This window comes from Orbicella faveolata, unplaced genomic scaffold, assembly GCF_042242905.1.
Source record: "Orbicella faveolata isolate gen_17 unplaced genomic scaffold, um_ofav_v1 contig_2, whole genome shotgun sequence".
Lineage (NCBI taxonomy): Eukaryota > Metazoa > Cnidaria > Anthozoa > Scleractinia > Merulinidae > Orbicella > Orbicella faveolata.
In genome coordinates this window covers 4,392,501-4,407,612 of record NW_028301547.1, presented here as the reverse complement: position 1 = coordinate 4,407,612, position 15,112 = coordinate 4,392,501, and the positions used below count along the sequence as shown (strand labels likewise).

The following is a 15,112-nucleotide window of genomic DNA, read 5'->3' as shown; positions in this document are numbered from 1 at the left end:
CGGAAGTGACGACGTTTTTCTCTTCACAAGGGAAAACAAGTGCCGTCTATGGCAAACCTTTCTCCAATCAAATTAATTGCACAAGCACTCACGCAATGACTCCGAACACTGTAACGCCTGGCCCGGATAGGGCGTCTGCCTGTTGCACCCAGGGTTGTACTTGGTTGTACCAGAGGCATATCACCTATGCTTCTGGTTGTACCTATTCGTGAGATGAGCCAAGAGACTGGGCATCAAAGTCGAAAGCTCAGTGGGACTGGGAATGAGACTCAATTCAACATGGCGGACGGAGAAGACGAAACAGTTCTTCCAGGTAAAGTCTGAGCTAAAACCTTGCTTTAATTTGTTCTCTGATGAATCCTTGCTGCGTTTCAAACATTCATATGTCCTTTTCTTTTAAGGTGACAGTAAGAAAAGAAACTACAGGAAAGACAAACGTAAGTCGACGATTGATTTGTCGTATCAAAGCGCGGTGCGAAGCATGTAAACTTACATTGTGTACACACAACCACCTCTGGCTAAGTACTACATTCCGACATGGCTTAAGTCTTATTGTTTCTTCATCAAATTTTATAACATTTGATCTTCTAAAGAGAAAGATAAACAATCGCTTTTGTTAGGGCAAGCTTTTCTCTAGTTTTCTCTTCCAGTTTCTCTTGCAAATTTGTAATTTATTAGTTGAAAATCTAACATTTTTGTTGTTCTTTCGTTTAGCTTGGGATCACGAGGGTATTGATCACTGGAAAATTGAATCATTTACAAGTGAAGACAATCCACATGGCATGCTGGAAGAGAGTTCATTTGCAACTTTGTTTCCCAAATACAGAGAAAAATATCTGCGAGAATTCTGGCCTTTGGTGGAAAAGAAACTAAAAGAATATGTAAGTTCTTAAAATGTTCAATATAGAGGCAGCAGGAAAGGAGTTGGGGGGTTGAGTGACAACTATAGCAAAACAACCATGAACACTGTAGGATCTGGGATTTGCCCAGGCTTTTCAGTTCAAGATTGTGCTTTCATTATATCCAAAATTGTTAAGTCAAATCCTAGATAGAATGGTTGTTGCCTTACTTTCTTGCATCATACAGACATATTATTTTATAACAGAAAAGCTCCATTATGTGAGACAGGGAGATCTTTGGAAAGTTGTGCTGAAGTTTGTGTAAAGATCTCCTGTAATTCTATCCTTATTATCAATAAATCAATGTTCCATAAGGATGCACTGTATTTTGTCTGTGTCCCCAGTTAGTGCCGTTGGCACTAGAATGACCAGACACTTTTAATAAGGGATATGTATGTATGTGACAGTCATTTATCAAAAGGTAATGACTTCCATGTTTTTTTTTTGTTTTTTTTTTGTTTTTCAAACCATTTTTCAAGTCATTGAAGTGCCAGTTAGATGTTATTGAGGGAAGCATGACAGTTAGTACAACAAGGAAGACATGGGATCCTTACATCATCATTAAAGCCAGAGACATGATCAAGCTTATGGCCAGAAGTGTTCCCTTTGAGCAGGTTTGCTTGCAATGTTCATAATGAATTTGTTTTCTTAAGATTCTAAGCATACACCTTGAGAATGCCTGGAATAGACCATTTTTGTAATTTCCGTATTGGATTGGAACTAGCTTGTACTGGAGGCTCATTCGTGGGAATACCATTAAAAAGAGATTAATACCATTTTCATTTGGAAAGACTCCCCACGTAAGCCTCAGTTGCAAGCTAGTTCCAGTCCTATACCAAGAATACAAAAATGGTCTATTGCATGTCGCATTGTTTATAACATTGTATTTATTATTTTATATCATACTTTATATTGTATCGTTCTAAATTATCATTAGGATTGCATCTGAGTAATTTTCAAAGTAGTTTTGCTATATAGGTAACGCCTGCATACAAGCCAAGTGAGCCATCAGACCAGTGTTTGTCTCCTGACTAGTTTCTGTTGCATGAAGTGACTAAGAGTATTTCTATTCTCCCCTGGATGGGATGCTAGTCCATCACAGGGCTACCCCCAGCATTAAATTTGCCAGTACCCAATTTTACACCTGTGTGGAGAGGAGAGAGACACTGTGAGAGTAAAGTGTCTTGCCCAAGAACATAATACAATGTCCCCAGCCAGAGCTTGAACCTGAACCACTCAATCCGGAGTCGAGTGCACTAACCATCAGGCACCACGTCTCCACCAGTTTTACTATTAATAGTGGTAGTATAATTTTATATTATTATACATATATTACATAACTATTTATAATATCTAATAAAATTTAAATAGTCCCTTATTAGTAGGTCTGATGGCTGGCTAGAAGAGAAGACACTGTAATCAAGTTTCAGCATGGAAAAAATTTCTACATACATGTAACTTACATTTTAGAACAATGTGATCCTTTTGTCCACTTTTTAACGATTAAATATTGTTCAAGAGTTAAAATACCTGGTCCATGTCTTAGAGGACAGACCTAGAACTTGATGTATAACTGTTATCTTTTTTATGGCAGGCTCAGCGTGTTCTGGAAGATGAAGTTGCATGTGACATCATTAAGATAGGATCGCTTGTTCGAAACAGAGAGAGATTTGTGAAGAGAAGGCAAAGGCTTATTGGTCCAAATGGAGCAACGTTAAAGGTCGGTTAGCAAGTTCTCCTCCTTTTAAAATATCCTTGTTTTAAATAATCTTTTCTAGAATTCAGTGTTACAGTGATTGAATTAGAAAACATTTTCCGTGTTTCTATTGAGTTTTAGTAGACTTCTACTAGTATACTAATGCAAATGCTGCAATCTTATTGGCTGAGCTATTCGTATACTATCAGCCATAAGAGTGCTGTTGGTTGTCCATGAAATGCGACGTTTTTCTCTTTTTTTCCGAAGTTTTGGAGGAAAGTTTAGATGTATGTAAATTTCTGAGAAGACTAAAAGAAGGACATTAACGGTTTCTTGACTTTAAAAACTTAAAAATATTGAAAAACTGGATTCGCAGGCGTACACAAGACGAGTGCAAATTTACCAAAGACAGTTCAATATATGCGATGTTGTAAAAGTGTAAAGTACAATAATGTGTAGTAAAATAAGTGGAAACCGTTATTTGTGTTAATTTCAGTTAGAATTCCACTAGAATTCCATTTGCTCTCAATTTCTATGAGGCGATAGTTGATTTGGCCTTCGGCCTCATCAACTATCACCTCATAGAAATCTCGAGCTCATAATCTAATTGTTGAATAGAAACAAGCAGGGGAAGTTTGAGAGAAGGAGAAATGTTGTGAGAAAAGGACCCAATAGGCAAGTGTTTCCACAACTTTGTCAAGTTCTCCCAAACGTTCATGGGTATTTCTATAACTTGGTGGAAACACCAAGAAAATGTTTTCTATTGTCTTTTAAAAACAGCCCAAAGAAAATTTTGAACAATGTGACTACAGCAACTTTTCTGCATTTCTATCAAGTTATATTGTATAGTGAAATAAAATTTTTAAGCAATCAGCATTCATATTTCCTTTGGGCTATTTTCAAACACATTTTAATTTTAAGCACAACTAATTTTAAATCGTTATCTTTGAAGGCTCTAGAACTGCTCACACAATGTTATATCATGGTGCAAGGAAACACTGTAGCTACACTGGGCCCCTACAAAGGGCTAAAACAGGTCAGAACTTTTCTGCACATTGCAGTTTGTTTTGCCTGCCTGTCTTGAGTGTTTGCAATGCCTTTTGTTTTGATCTTGATACAGTAGCTAACTAAAGACAGACAGGGTCAATTCCAAAAAAATATTCTTACTTACAGATTGTAACTTTTGACAACCCCCTAGTTTCATAATGATTTTCAGTGTAGACTCTGTTTAACAGTTAAGCTGCTCTGGCAGCAACATAATTTTGCAAACATAAAAGTTAACAATATTAAAATTGCAGAAAAGAATCAAGGAAACTCCCTTAGAATTATATGTAAGGGAATTTTAAAGTAACCTTGTGGTAATTTTCGTCAAGAGATTTGATCACACTAAATAACTTAATGAAGCTCAGATGCTGAGGGCTTATAATCTTCTCCCATGTCTCATCCATCAAACTCATGACAACAAAAATATAAAGAAAACATTAGGGTAAGCCTGAACTGTTGGCCTACAGCCAGAGGACCTAATAGTAGGTAAATACCAGTTTGTTTACTGTATTTTGCACAGGTTCGTAAGGTGGTAGAAGACACGATGAAGAATATTCATCCTATTTATAACATCAAGGTTTGTGGAAATTGCTTGACAAACTGTGCCTTTAAATTTTGAAATAAAACAGATTATTAATTCTAGTCTACTAAACCCATTTTTGTTAAATCCAGGAATCCCTTATTTCAATAAGCCATTAGTTTGTCACTGGGCTTCGGTTAAGGCATGGGGGGAGAAATAAATATTCTAAGTTACTTCATGCTGTACAAGCTACCATTAAGTGTTACATGCAGTTGTATGACAAACACAACAACAGCAATAACAACAAGCTGAATCACTTTCCATTCAATCAAAAATGCGCCTAAAAGTTTTGGCTTGGGCGTACATGTGTGAATGGTAAACACTTAATGGCTTTGCCCCCCTGGAAAATTCTTGGAATTAGAATGGTACTTCCTCGGACAGTGTCATCTGCATATAGTTCATTTGTTTTTTTATTTGGGCAGGGGGAGGAGGAGAAGAGAGAGGAGGTATTTTGGTAGTACAAAGCAAAAATGTACTCACCAGTTTCCTGGAAACCAAAATTCTTTTCAACAGACTTGTAAGCACTGCAGGTTTGCTATGTAAACTTGTAGACAGAATTTTAAATTCTTTTAACTTCATATCTCTCACTATCTTCCTCGCAGACACTAATGATAAAAAGAGAATTAGCTAAGGATCCAGAGCTAAAAAATGAATCTTGGGACAGATTTCTGCCTAAGTTTACACAGAGAAATGCAAAGAAGGTCAAGAAATCCAAGTTTAAGAAAAAGGAATATACTCCATTCCCTCCACCACAAACAGAAAGCAAGGTAAGTGAATAAGAATTTTAATTCAGTTTTGCTTGTAATCTTCCAACTTCATTTTTTTGGCAGTCAGTAAACAGGGAAGTTGTTCAAAGTCTGTATTAAACAGACTTTCTCAAAGTCATTTGTCAGTAGTCATAGTCAGTAGTCCCAACGTGTTTTTTCTTTGTTGGGAAATGAGTTCTTTTTTTTTTTATAAATGCAAACATTTTGTACTGTTTGGGAACATCAATATGGTTGCCATGAACATGCTCTACTGCCGCAAGCAACTCTTTTGTTTTCTTCGTGATCGTCAAACTGCCCAGGTGCACCATAACTCAATAAATATACACACTAAGGGATGAACCAAATGTTGATACTGAGAAGTTTGAGTAACATTATGTGAACTACTAATAAAAATTGAATTTCAACAGATATTGGCAAATCGATACAAGAAATATATCAAACAAATGCATTTCGTGAAGCATGAGAAAAACAGTTGCCATCATTAGATTTACATTTTTAAATTTTTATTGTTTTGCGCTATTTACAAAAATTATACCTTTAACAGTATTTACAGAAATTATATTAATTAAAATGAGAAAAGAAATAAAGCAGTAAATAGCCAAAATGAAACGTGCTCAGTGACCAAAGTAGCATAGGCTTTTTTTAGAATTATCCCTTGATTTATTTACTAAATGGAAGGCCATGTTATCAATGTTTTCTCCATTCAGATTGATAAACAGTTAGCAAGTGGTGAATACTTTCTTCAAGAGAAAGAAAGAAGATTAAAGGCCCAACAGGAAAGAAAGGTATGTAATTTGTATGTAATCCAAAACAAACAACTGACAGAACAGGTAACTTAAGAATTGAGTACTTAACTGCATATTTCATTGATGCTGTTTGTCCTCAAAGGAAAGATAAATTTATTGTCTTTATCTGACCTGTGAAAGTTTTGTAGATCAATTTGATTTTCTTGTGCAGTTTCGCTGTGCAAGAAGGGACTTGATTTAAGTATCCCCTAAATGAAATGCTGGGTTCAAAAATTAGTTCAGTTTTGGTTGGTGCTGGGGTGAAATTGTCATACTCCCATGAACCTTATTCTGAGTATTTTCTATCTATTTAATATCATCGTTCACAATTATTTCAATAGGCTCGACAAGTGGCAGCAGAGGAAAAGAGGAAAGCTAAGCGGGAACAGGCGTTCATTCCACCAGTGGAGGAAAAACCCAAAAAAGAAACTAAGAAGAAAGGTAAGATGATATTCTGTAAGATGACATTAATTATTTTTCTTTTATTGTCTCTATAGTTGTGCATACCACATTATTACAGTTACATTTATCATAAGGTTCCAAAAGTCATAACCCCTCTCAATTACTGGGTTAAATTTCAATTTGCTGGGTTCTTTGCAATACCGGTAATTTTGGAATACAACAGCAAAATGGGAATGTTGTTACACAACTATTGAAATAGATTAAAGATTTTTTTCCCTCATTCCATAATAATTATTGTTTTTGCAGAGAATGATAGCAAAGTGGACGTGGAGGCATTCAAAAAGAAAATAAAAAATTCCCAGGTGAGATCAATTTGCTCTAGCAGCAGTTTTGTTTGTTTGCGTTTTCAAAAAAAAAAAAGGTTTCTCTTACAGAAATTAAAATAATATTGCATTGGGATTGCTGATTTTTTCTGTCGCTGCAGAAAAGAAGACTTCTTGGACAGAGTGCATCAGAAACTCCAGTAAAAAAGAAAAAAGGCAAGAGTTAAAAGGAAGCTACCGATATTCAAATAAATGTTATTTGCAGTCAAAACCGTCGACAGCCAGTGCCCAGCACAGTGGTTCCACTATGCGTTTGGTTGGTGATGTCATCCATGGGACAGGCAATACTGAAGCTTATTGCATGAACACATGACAAGCTCATCACTGCTCCTTGAAGTCTGGACATCTCCAGAGATAATACCATCAAAGACAATTTTACAATGCTTTGTTTCGTCAATGCATATTCATTTGCTATTTCATTCACAAGTTGTATTTATACTGTACGAACTACTGTTTTGACACTCCATCTTTTTGAGAAAAATGTTTTCTACAAGAAAGAAAACAAATAATGATGATATCAACCACATTAGTGCACCACCTCTGTAAGGATGGCAAGAAGGCAGATGCTGGAAATGAACTTCTCCCTTTGACCTAACATTGTTGTTCTATATACATAGGGATGACAAAAATTGAAGTGAGCTTAAGCTTAAATTAAAACAATTTTTACAGTTCTTTTGTGTTACCGCTTAAATATATAAGTTTTAATAAGTTTTAGAAAACAACCAAGATGTAGAGCTGAAACAGAAAAACTACCTTATGCATGCTTACAAACCAAAGTTTTGGACAGGAAACCTGCAGATGTTACTCAGAAAGCAATGTTTGTCATGGTATGTCCCAGAATTAAGAATCCAACAAATGATAGCTAGAACGGGTTTTTCTGTCATCAACCAATGAACCCACAGCAGAAACGTACACGAGTCGACACGTGAAAGACAAGTAACATGCAAAAATTGATTTCGCGAACGCGAAGAGTTATACCAGACATTTACACTGTAAATTGTTAACGAAATTCATTCCGTGTATCCTAATAAAGTTCACCAAAGTACTAAGCGACGATAAAACAGAAGAATTCAACATAAAACTTTACCTAAGAATTAACATGTTTAACATAACGTGTTCAACATTTACTGTATTTTAGAAACATGAGCAAGCAGTCGCTGTGATTTTATTACACCACTTTGAAGTAATATAAAACAGGAGTTTAAACAATAAAATCACTTACCTTTCATCGTTAACATTTCGAGCTCCTTGTGTCATTTACGTGGAAGTCATTTAAACCCTATAAAGGGCAAAGCATCGGCGGTCCGTCGCGGAAATGTTTTTTGAGGAACCCAATTGAGTGCAGGCTCGTCAATGGTTATTAATATTTGATTGTTTGATTGGTTAAACTGTTTCTCTTGATTTACCAAATATGGTGGACAGTCTTACGTGTCAACCCCCAAGCCAAAGGGATCTCCAAACTCACAGTTCTTAGAGACTCGTTGCTGGGAGAGAAACGTTTGCCGAACATAGGCACAAAAGTTTTTCTTTTAACTGGAGTGCAAAAGATTTAGCTTGGGTTTAGGCGCCCCCGCTCTCCCCAGAAAAAATCGGAGACCCTCCCTCCCTCTGAAACCAACAGGTTATGTGTACAGCCGGGCTGGAGTCCAATAACCTTCTTTGCAACAAGTCCATCCGCGCGCAAGTAGTCCACGCGGACCTGCGCGACCAATTGTGCGACCTTCAATCTTTTGCGAAAAGACTGGGTCGAATGTGAAATGAAGTCGTTACAGTTCAAATAGATCTGCCACTTTGATCGTTCAGAAATAAGTTCGGGTAAGTACTTCACTTTATTTAAATGGTTTTAGTGGGCAAGAAAACTGTAAATTAAGTAGTATGGATTGAAATCGTCAGACTTAGTTTCCGTTTTGCAACCGCAGTCGCTAAAATTTAAACTTTTAATCAACTTCTCAGAGCGCCTGTTGGTTCGTTCAAGTACATTCGCTCGTTCGTCATATGTTTTTTCTTCGTGTATTCAAACATTTGGACAGAAATGTGTAAGCCACGATGGAGATTATTATAAAACATACTTCACGAGGACATTTAGTGAGTGAAGTTAAAACCAGCAAGTATACCGTTGAAATAGTCCTGAAAAGGAAGCCATGAAATTTCATTTTTCTTTCTTTTTTCTTTGACTTGAAGCTTGAACAAGCTTAAACTGAATTAAAACCGTCGGCCAAACCATGCAAACTGATGAATCAGAATTTGCCTTTTCCTTCTGAATTTTGTAAACCAAAATTGAGTCCTGAGGATTCCTGTCACACCGTCGAAAAGAAGCTAAATTGCAATTTTGTTGGTTTGGACCTCAACCTTTGCAACCGACAGCAAGATATCATTGGATGGTGTTTGCCAGCGGTTTCAGACTGAAAGGTTAGCTAAATATAACAGTCATTAGTATATTCTCAGCTCCGACTATTGCATTTCTAGCGCTCTGATTGGCTCAAAAACTCCGACTATGAGCCATTAGTCGGAGTTTTACCTTATATGGAAAACAGTGCGCCAAGTTTAAAAATTTTCCGCTCTGTAAAATTGTTGAAATAAAAATCGGCGGCAAAAACCCGATTAAGAATATACTAAAACAATTATTCCATTCGACCTTGTTGGATATGAAGTGATCATAACCAACTCGCGCTACGCGCTCGTTGGTTATTTATCACTTCATATCCAACGCGGTTTCATGGAATAATTGTTAATTAGTGAAAAGTATGATCCAGTCTGGAGTATCATTTAAACCATTTCGTGATCGAGTTGATCAACGGCATGCAATGTTATTCATTTTGTCATCAGAATGCAGTCATCATCACAAAACACATGGACACCACATTGCCGCGAGTACTGTAATGGCAACACAGCCGAGTTCTACTGCCCAGAATGCGCTGCAATGTTTTGCGGCGATTGCTACGACAAGGAACATCGTGGAAATGAACGGAAATCCCAACACGGAAAACTCACTGAGCTGAGGGCCATTTGCAGTGTTCATAAGCACACGCTAGATTATTTCAACCTCACGCTTCTTCAGCCCATGTGCATTATTTGCAAAAAGGAGACCATGCTTACTCCAGAACATGAACATCACGTCATTGACCATATTGAGACGACTGTACCAAAGCTAAGATCTCTCATGGAAAAGAAACTGGAAAGTGCTTCCGAAATGATTGACAGATTGAACCAAGAGCTAGCTAGGGTAGAAAATGTCGCAAGAAGTACAATGATTGCATCGGTCAGTTACATCCAGTGTTGTTTTGCAAGACTACGGCAACTTCTTGATGAGAGAGAAGTTGAACTTTTGACGAATGCAAGAAAATACTATGATGACTTTGTGGAGTTTGGTGAAGGAAGAATGGAAGCGCGGAATGCTTTGAGAGACCTCAAGGCTTTGTCAGACGAAGGTGGGTATTTATAGCGTTTTTTGATGATAAAATAATATCTAGAGAATAGTAGCATTACAAGCAAACCAATCAAATTTCAATCAAATTCTCAGGAAAAAAAAATGGAACTTCTATAAAGGTCATCCCATGAAGCACAGAAGTTTTTTTTTCCTTAGGAACTTTGCAATAGGGTGAACTGAAAAAGAAAAACCAATTTACCCATGCCATCAACTGGGCATGGGCTGTAATTTTCTCTTGATCAATATGAACAAACAACATGGATCCCGCTGGTGACTCCCACATGAAAAGGACAGGAGTGCTTGACGTACATTTTAGGGGTTAAAAAAGTGGTTTGATCATCTCTTAGGGTGTTCATCCTCAAAAGGCCCACCTTTTAAGGTGTAATTTGAGCAAAAAAAAGATGACTGGAGATAATGTGTTATATTAGATTTGGTACCTCGTAGGGGTAAAAAAATTTCAAGCCACACCCGCAAAACAGGATCTGGGAGCCTCTTAGGGTTTCTTTCTAAAATTTCTGACCCGCACCCCTGATCCTCTTTGTAAGGGGAGTCCTGACCCGTGGGCAGGGATAGCCAATGTCTGAGCCAAATTGGATCCGTTCTGCTGTAACATAGCTAGTCTACCTGCATGTTAGAGAAATTTTACTGCTAGTTTTGTTGATCAGAATTCATGTATATGAACAATGAAATGTGATCTATATAGGGCTACTGTTGTACTGAACAGATGGTGAGAGAAACACATAATATGCAATCAACTGAATGAATGCTTAAAGCTCTTTTTTCTCATAATAAACAGGAAAATTGCTTTTAAATAAAGATGCCAGAAGCCTTGTGGTGGAATTTCCATCAGTGTTCATTAGACTCAAGGACCTTTGCAGTTCAACAGTTTGTGAAGGACAGACCAAGAAGTTGAAAATTATAATTGATTTTGAGACAAATATTCTTGAACAGCTGAGGGAAGTTGGAGTCATGAAGTCATACACTACTGAACGAACTGCAGGTAGAGTGGGAAATGGTTGTTTGCTGTTTTTTTTTTTATTCAGCTTTCTGTTTCCAGACAAGTTTTTCAACTGTAACATATTCTAATTTTCTTGTCCTGGGTATTTTTGCAGATGAGAAAACTGGAAACTCAAAAGTGGCAAATGATAATGATTACAGCAGCTCTTTAGATTGTAAAAGAGGTATTGCATGTTTTAAACAAATGTTAAATGTCAATGTAGGTAAATGTACTAGATAATTTAGTGTAAAAATAAATGTGTGTGAATTTATGTTAATCAGTAATGTATACATTACTGACCTGTTTATTATAAGTAGATACTTGCAGCTCTTGCAGATGGTGGAAAATCAAATTAAATTTCACATTAATTGAGAAAGTTCCACAGTTATTTGTGTACATCTCTTTGGGTCCTCTTTCTTACTTCTGAAAAACTTAGTGACGTTAATAGTACATTACTGTCAGTATTAACCTGAATGATGTAAAAAAATGATTACAGAAATGACAGTGTCTGTTGTATTTTTCTATTCTTCTCATTGTGCTCTTGTCACTTGATAACAATATAATTATTATTGTGGTACAAGTTATAAGTTTTTAGAAATTATGCTTTGATTTGTTAGTTTATGCTAGAAAGCATGCTCAAAACCCAAGATTGCATTTTATAAGTTTAAGGTGGCACCATACTTTTCCATATTAACTACTTCACCACTGCACTTTATCCCAATATCTTAAAAAGTATCAGAAGCACAACAGGGTGTTTCGGTCCTTAAAATTCCTGAGGTATTAACAAATGGAAATTATTAAAACAAATTTACTTATCTTCAGTTGTAAAAATTCCTTTAGGTATGAAGAGGCATTTCTCCCACCCACCCTCTCAGGAGGAACCTAGCACCAAGCAAGCCAGAGATGATAATACCCATGTAGTCAGTTTTGAGTCTAACAAGTCACTGAGAACTCCATTGAAAGCCACAGCAGTGACATCATCCAAAATTACATCACCTTCACCTAGAAAGCGAACTTGCAAACCAACTGCCCAGAAGTCTGCACAATCACCGGAGTGGATTCCAGCCTCTCCCATTCAAACACCCTGTGTGGCTTCACCAAGAAGGAAAAGAGGAGGAGAACTAAGCAAAGAGTTTATGGTGAGGTTAAATTAAATACGTATTTTTATTTTTGGAAAGGTAGTCTTGAGGTAAATCCGAGCATTCTGATTGCTTCTTTGTAAGCTTGGTCAGGATTTTGCCATACAACAGACCATTTCCATGCAGAAACAGCCATAAGCCATGTATTCTTTGTTTTTCGAGAGCCAACAAATTGAGTAACATTAGAACTAACAATCATGGCCTGAGTGCCACTGCCCATATCATAAACTACTTACTTGTGCTAATTACTCAAGCCGTACTGTGGATTTTTGGCCCTTGGACATTTGTTGTCATTTTTTTGTAGGGATCTCGCTGCACTCGGTCCGTACTGCCATGCCCAATATTTCCCAGTAGGGCCCTTGTGTAGTTATTATGTCCAAGTTCTGTTTTATTTTCAAATTGATTACTTAAAAACTCATGGGAATACCATTGCTTTTCAAGTGCTCAGTAATTTTGAGTTACGACTAACATCAGTTCTTGGACATGGTGACAATTCATAGTTGCGGCTTTTTTCAGCTCCGGTTTAGTTCAGTTGTCCCTCAACTCTTTTCTGGCTGCAAAGGAGAATACAACTTTTAAGGATTTCTTGGAAGTTGATGTGTGCAGAAAACCCATCAAATAATTTTCTTCCTGTCTTGCAATACAGAAATGTGATATCATTCTGACAGAGCTATGGGCTCAGGATGAAAGCTTCCCATTTGTACGCCCTGTGGATAAGAAACAGGTAACTATATTAGCCAGAACAAATAATTCACTAAATATTGTTGACTGCTGGGGCGGACACATGAGTTTAGAGAAGAGGGTTTGAGATACGGACCGCCAAAGGCACTCCCCTGTAGGGGGGGGGGGGGGGTCCAGGGGCATCTTCCCCCAGAAAATTTTAAAATTGAGGTCCCCAGAAAGGGATTTCCAGGATTCTGAGGACAAGTCAGCATGTTATAATGCCACATTTTTTAAAAATTTCTGCGACCGAACCCCTCAAACCCCCGAGGTCTGACGCTGGATGGAAATACGTAAAGTTTGTATGTATGTATGTATGTAAATACTCGTAACTGTTTTGCATTCTGATATCCCTCTTTATATTAATACAACAATCTCTAAAGTTTTATGCCCATAGCCTAATTCTACTCCACTCTCAATTTGTTAGGGCAAGTTAAGATAGTACATGCATATATCAAGCTTTATCAAGCTTACATTTCATAAAAATTGAACTAAACTGAGTCTTGTTCACATTTGTCTTGTGCAGTCACAACAACTGCAACACGAAAAATGCTCTAGGATTTTGAAACATGTTTAAAATTTAACCCTTCAAAAATAACTTTGTAATATTTTCAGATAATCATGTGATCATATGATTGCCTTGACCATGAAAGCTGTATGCAATTTTTGTATAATGCTATAGAGTGAGGGCCAGAACAGAACCAAAAAAGTACTCTCACTGGAAATCGCCTGGTAACTGGACTTACATATACTTTGAATTCTAGTCACCAGATTACTATAAAGTCATCAAGAATCCCATGGACTTGTCCATTATCAAAGAGAAACTGCACACTCTTCAGTATGCATCTGCTGTAGATTTTGTGAAAGATATGCATTTGATGCTTAGCAACTGTACAAGATATAATCAGGTAAAGACAAAATAACTTCAGCCAACACTTACTGTAGAAACAAAAAGGTAACGTTTAACTCTGTATCAGGTTATAAGTGGCCCATGCAGTGGGAGCTTACGGTTAGTAAGCTAGACCAATTAAATAAAAGCATTAAATTTGTTAGTAACCAGTAGTACATCTGGGTGGAGAGAGGCACTGCGAGAGGAAAGTGTCCAGCCCAAGAACATAATTATGCAATAACTCCGGCCAGGGGTCAAACCCGGACCACTTGATCCGGAGTCGAGCGTGCTAACTATAAGGCAATCCCACCTCCTCCACTGTAGTAGTTGGACATCAGAAATCCAATCTGCATTGTTGCTGACTGGTTAGCTGTTTACAGAAGTTTGGCCGAGGTCAGGTATATGCAGCTGCCCGGATTCCAAGTTGTCAGGTGCAGGAGCTCCTGAGCACTCATTCACCCTCCTCCTTGAGGACATTGTTATCCTACAAACTGTTGTACATTACTCCATAGCATGAACCCAGTGAAGGAAGAGGGTGGTAATCTACAAAGTTTTATACGGGTAGTTTCCTCCCCGAGGTCCGACTTCTTACCCTTTTGTACACCATTTAGACAGTAAAGACACCCCTTTCATAGGCCTTTTATAGAAAAAAGGTACTCTTTCCACATACCTACTTAAGAACACTGCATCCCTTTTCTAAACCCTTAAAATGAAGTCAACAACAATACTACAGGAGAACATCAAGCATTACCAGAAGAGATCTTAACCAAAAAAAAAGTATCATCTATTCAGTTCCCCTACGGTACACGTTATACATTTATGACAGATTTCTCTACCCGTTCATACACCTCAACTTGTGAAATCCCTACCCTTTTGTGTACCTGAAGCCTGACAAACTTCAAAAAAGGTGCCCCTTTCAGGCGGAGCCTCTCAGTACACGTATAGGCCTTTATATGGAGTACCGCCTTCCCCAAGGGCACGGAGAACACTTTTAAAACCTTCACAGAATGTATGTAAACAGTGAGTAAACGTTTAGCGTCATAAGCTGGAGTAAATGGAAGGGAAAGATCGCGTGTAAATGAGTGTAATCTTTTTGTATAAATTTATCGCCACATCTAGGACAGCTGTAATGCCTACAATTTGTCTTCATACATTTCACAACCAGTAACTATCAATTTTTACTTTATAGGTAATTTAACTTTTTTTCTTTTTTTAGCCTGGCACTTACGTCTTTGCTGCTGGCGAAGCGTTGGGAAATATCTTCAACCGTTTGCTCAAAGAGAACTTTCCTAACTTTGAAAATGTCCTTCTGGAGGATAGCGAGAATGATTCCGCTTCCAACAAATAGTACAAATACTGTGTAACTAAAAAGATAAACTTCTGT

The 15,112-nt window shown here is 37.4% G+C and overlaps 2 protein-coding genes across 2 annotated transcripts in view; both read left to right on the top strand.

Annotated features, from left to right (window-relative positions):
* The first annotated feature begins 204 nt into the window (after window positions 1-204).
* LOC110055258 (KRR1 small subunit processome component homolog) lies at window positions 205-7,791 on the top strand. Its single transcript, XM_089289239.1, has 12 exons — window positions 205-313; window positions 402-437; window positions 715-881; window positions 1,379-1,513; window positions 2,494-2,619; window positions 3,548-3,631; window positions 4,160-4,216; window positions 4,822-4,986; window positions 5,694-5,771; window positions 6,113-6,212; window positions 6,480-6,535; window positions 6,658-7,791. The coding sequence occupies exons 1-12, from the start codon at window positions 214-216 to the stop codon at window positions 6,721-6,723; spliced, it is 1,170 nt and encodes a 389-aa protein (XP_089145365.1). The 5' UTR covers window positions 205-213; the 3' UTR covers window positions 6,724-7,791.
* Window positions 7,792-8,289: 498 nt separating this feature from the next.
* Window positions 8,290-15,112, top strand: part of LOC110055239 (uncharacterized) — a 7,450-nt gene continuing 627 nt past the window's right edge. Inside the window, exons 1-8 of the mRNA XM_020761612.2 lie at window positions 8,290-8,371; window positions 9,383-9,984; window positions 10,780-10,983; window positions 11,096-11,164; window positions 11,821-12,119; window positions 12,766-12,843; window positions 13,604-13,747; window positions 14,945-15,112. The exon at window positions 14,945-15,112 is cut by the window's right edge and continues 627 nt beyond it. Of these exons, the coding sequence (XP_020617271.2) occupies window positions 9,384-9,984; window positions 10,780-10,983; window positions 11,096-11,164; window positions 11,821-12,119; window positions 12,766-12,843; window positions 13,604-13,747; window positions 14,945-15,076 (1,527 nt within the window). The 5' untranslated portion in view covers window positions 8,290-8,371; window position 9,383 and the 3' untranslated portion in view covers window positions 15,077-15,112. The remainder of the gene's footprint in view (window positions 8,372-9,382; window positions 9,985-10,779; window positions 10,984-11,095; window positions 11,165-11,820; window positions 12,120-12,765; window positions 12,844-13,603; window positions 13,748-14,944) is intronic.

Coding starts and splice junctions, on each gene's coding strand:
- LOC110055258 (XM_089289239.1), top strand. CDS start 214: ATGAGCCAAGAGACTGGGCATCAAAGTCGAAAGCTCAGTGGGACTGGG. Junction 4,987..5,693: donor CACCACAAACAGAAAGCAAG/GTAAGTGAATAA, acceptor TTCTCCATTCAG/ATTGATAAACAGTTAGCAAG. Junction 5,772..6,112: donor AGGCCCAACAGGAAAGAAAG/GTATGTAATTTG, acceptor TTATTTCAATAG/GCTCGACAAGTGGCAGCAGA.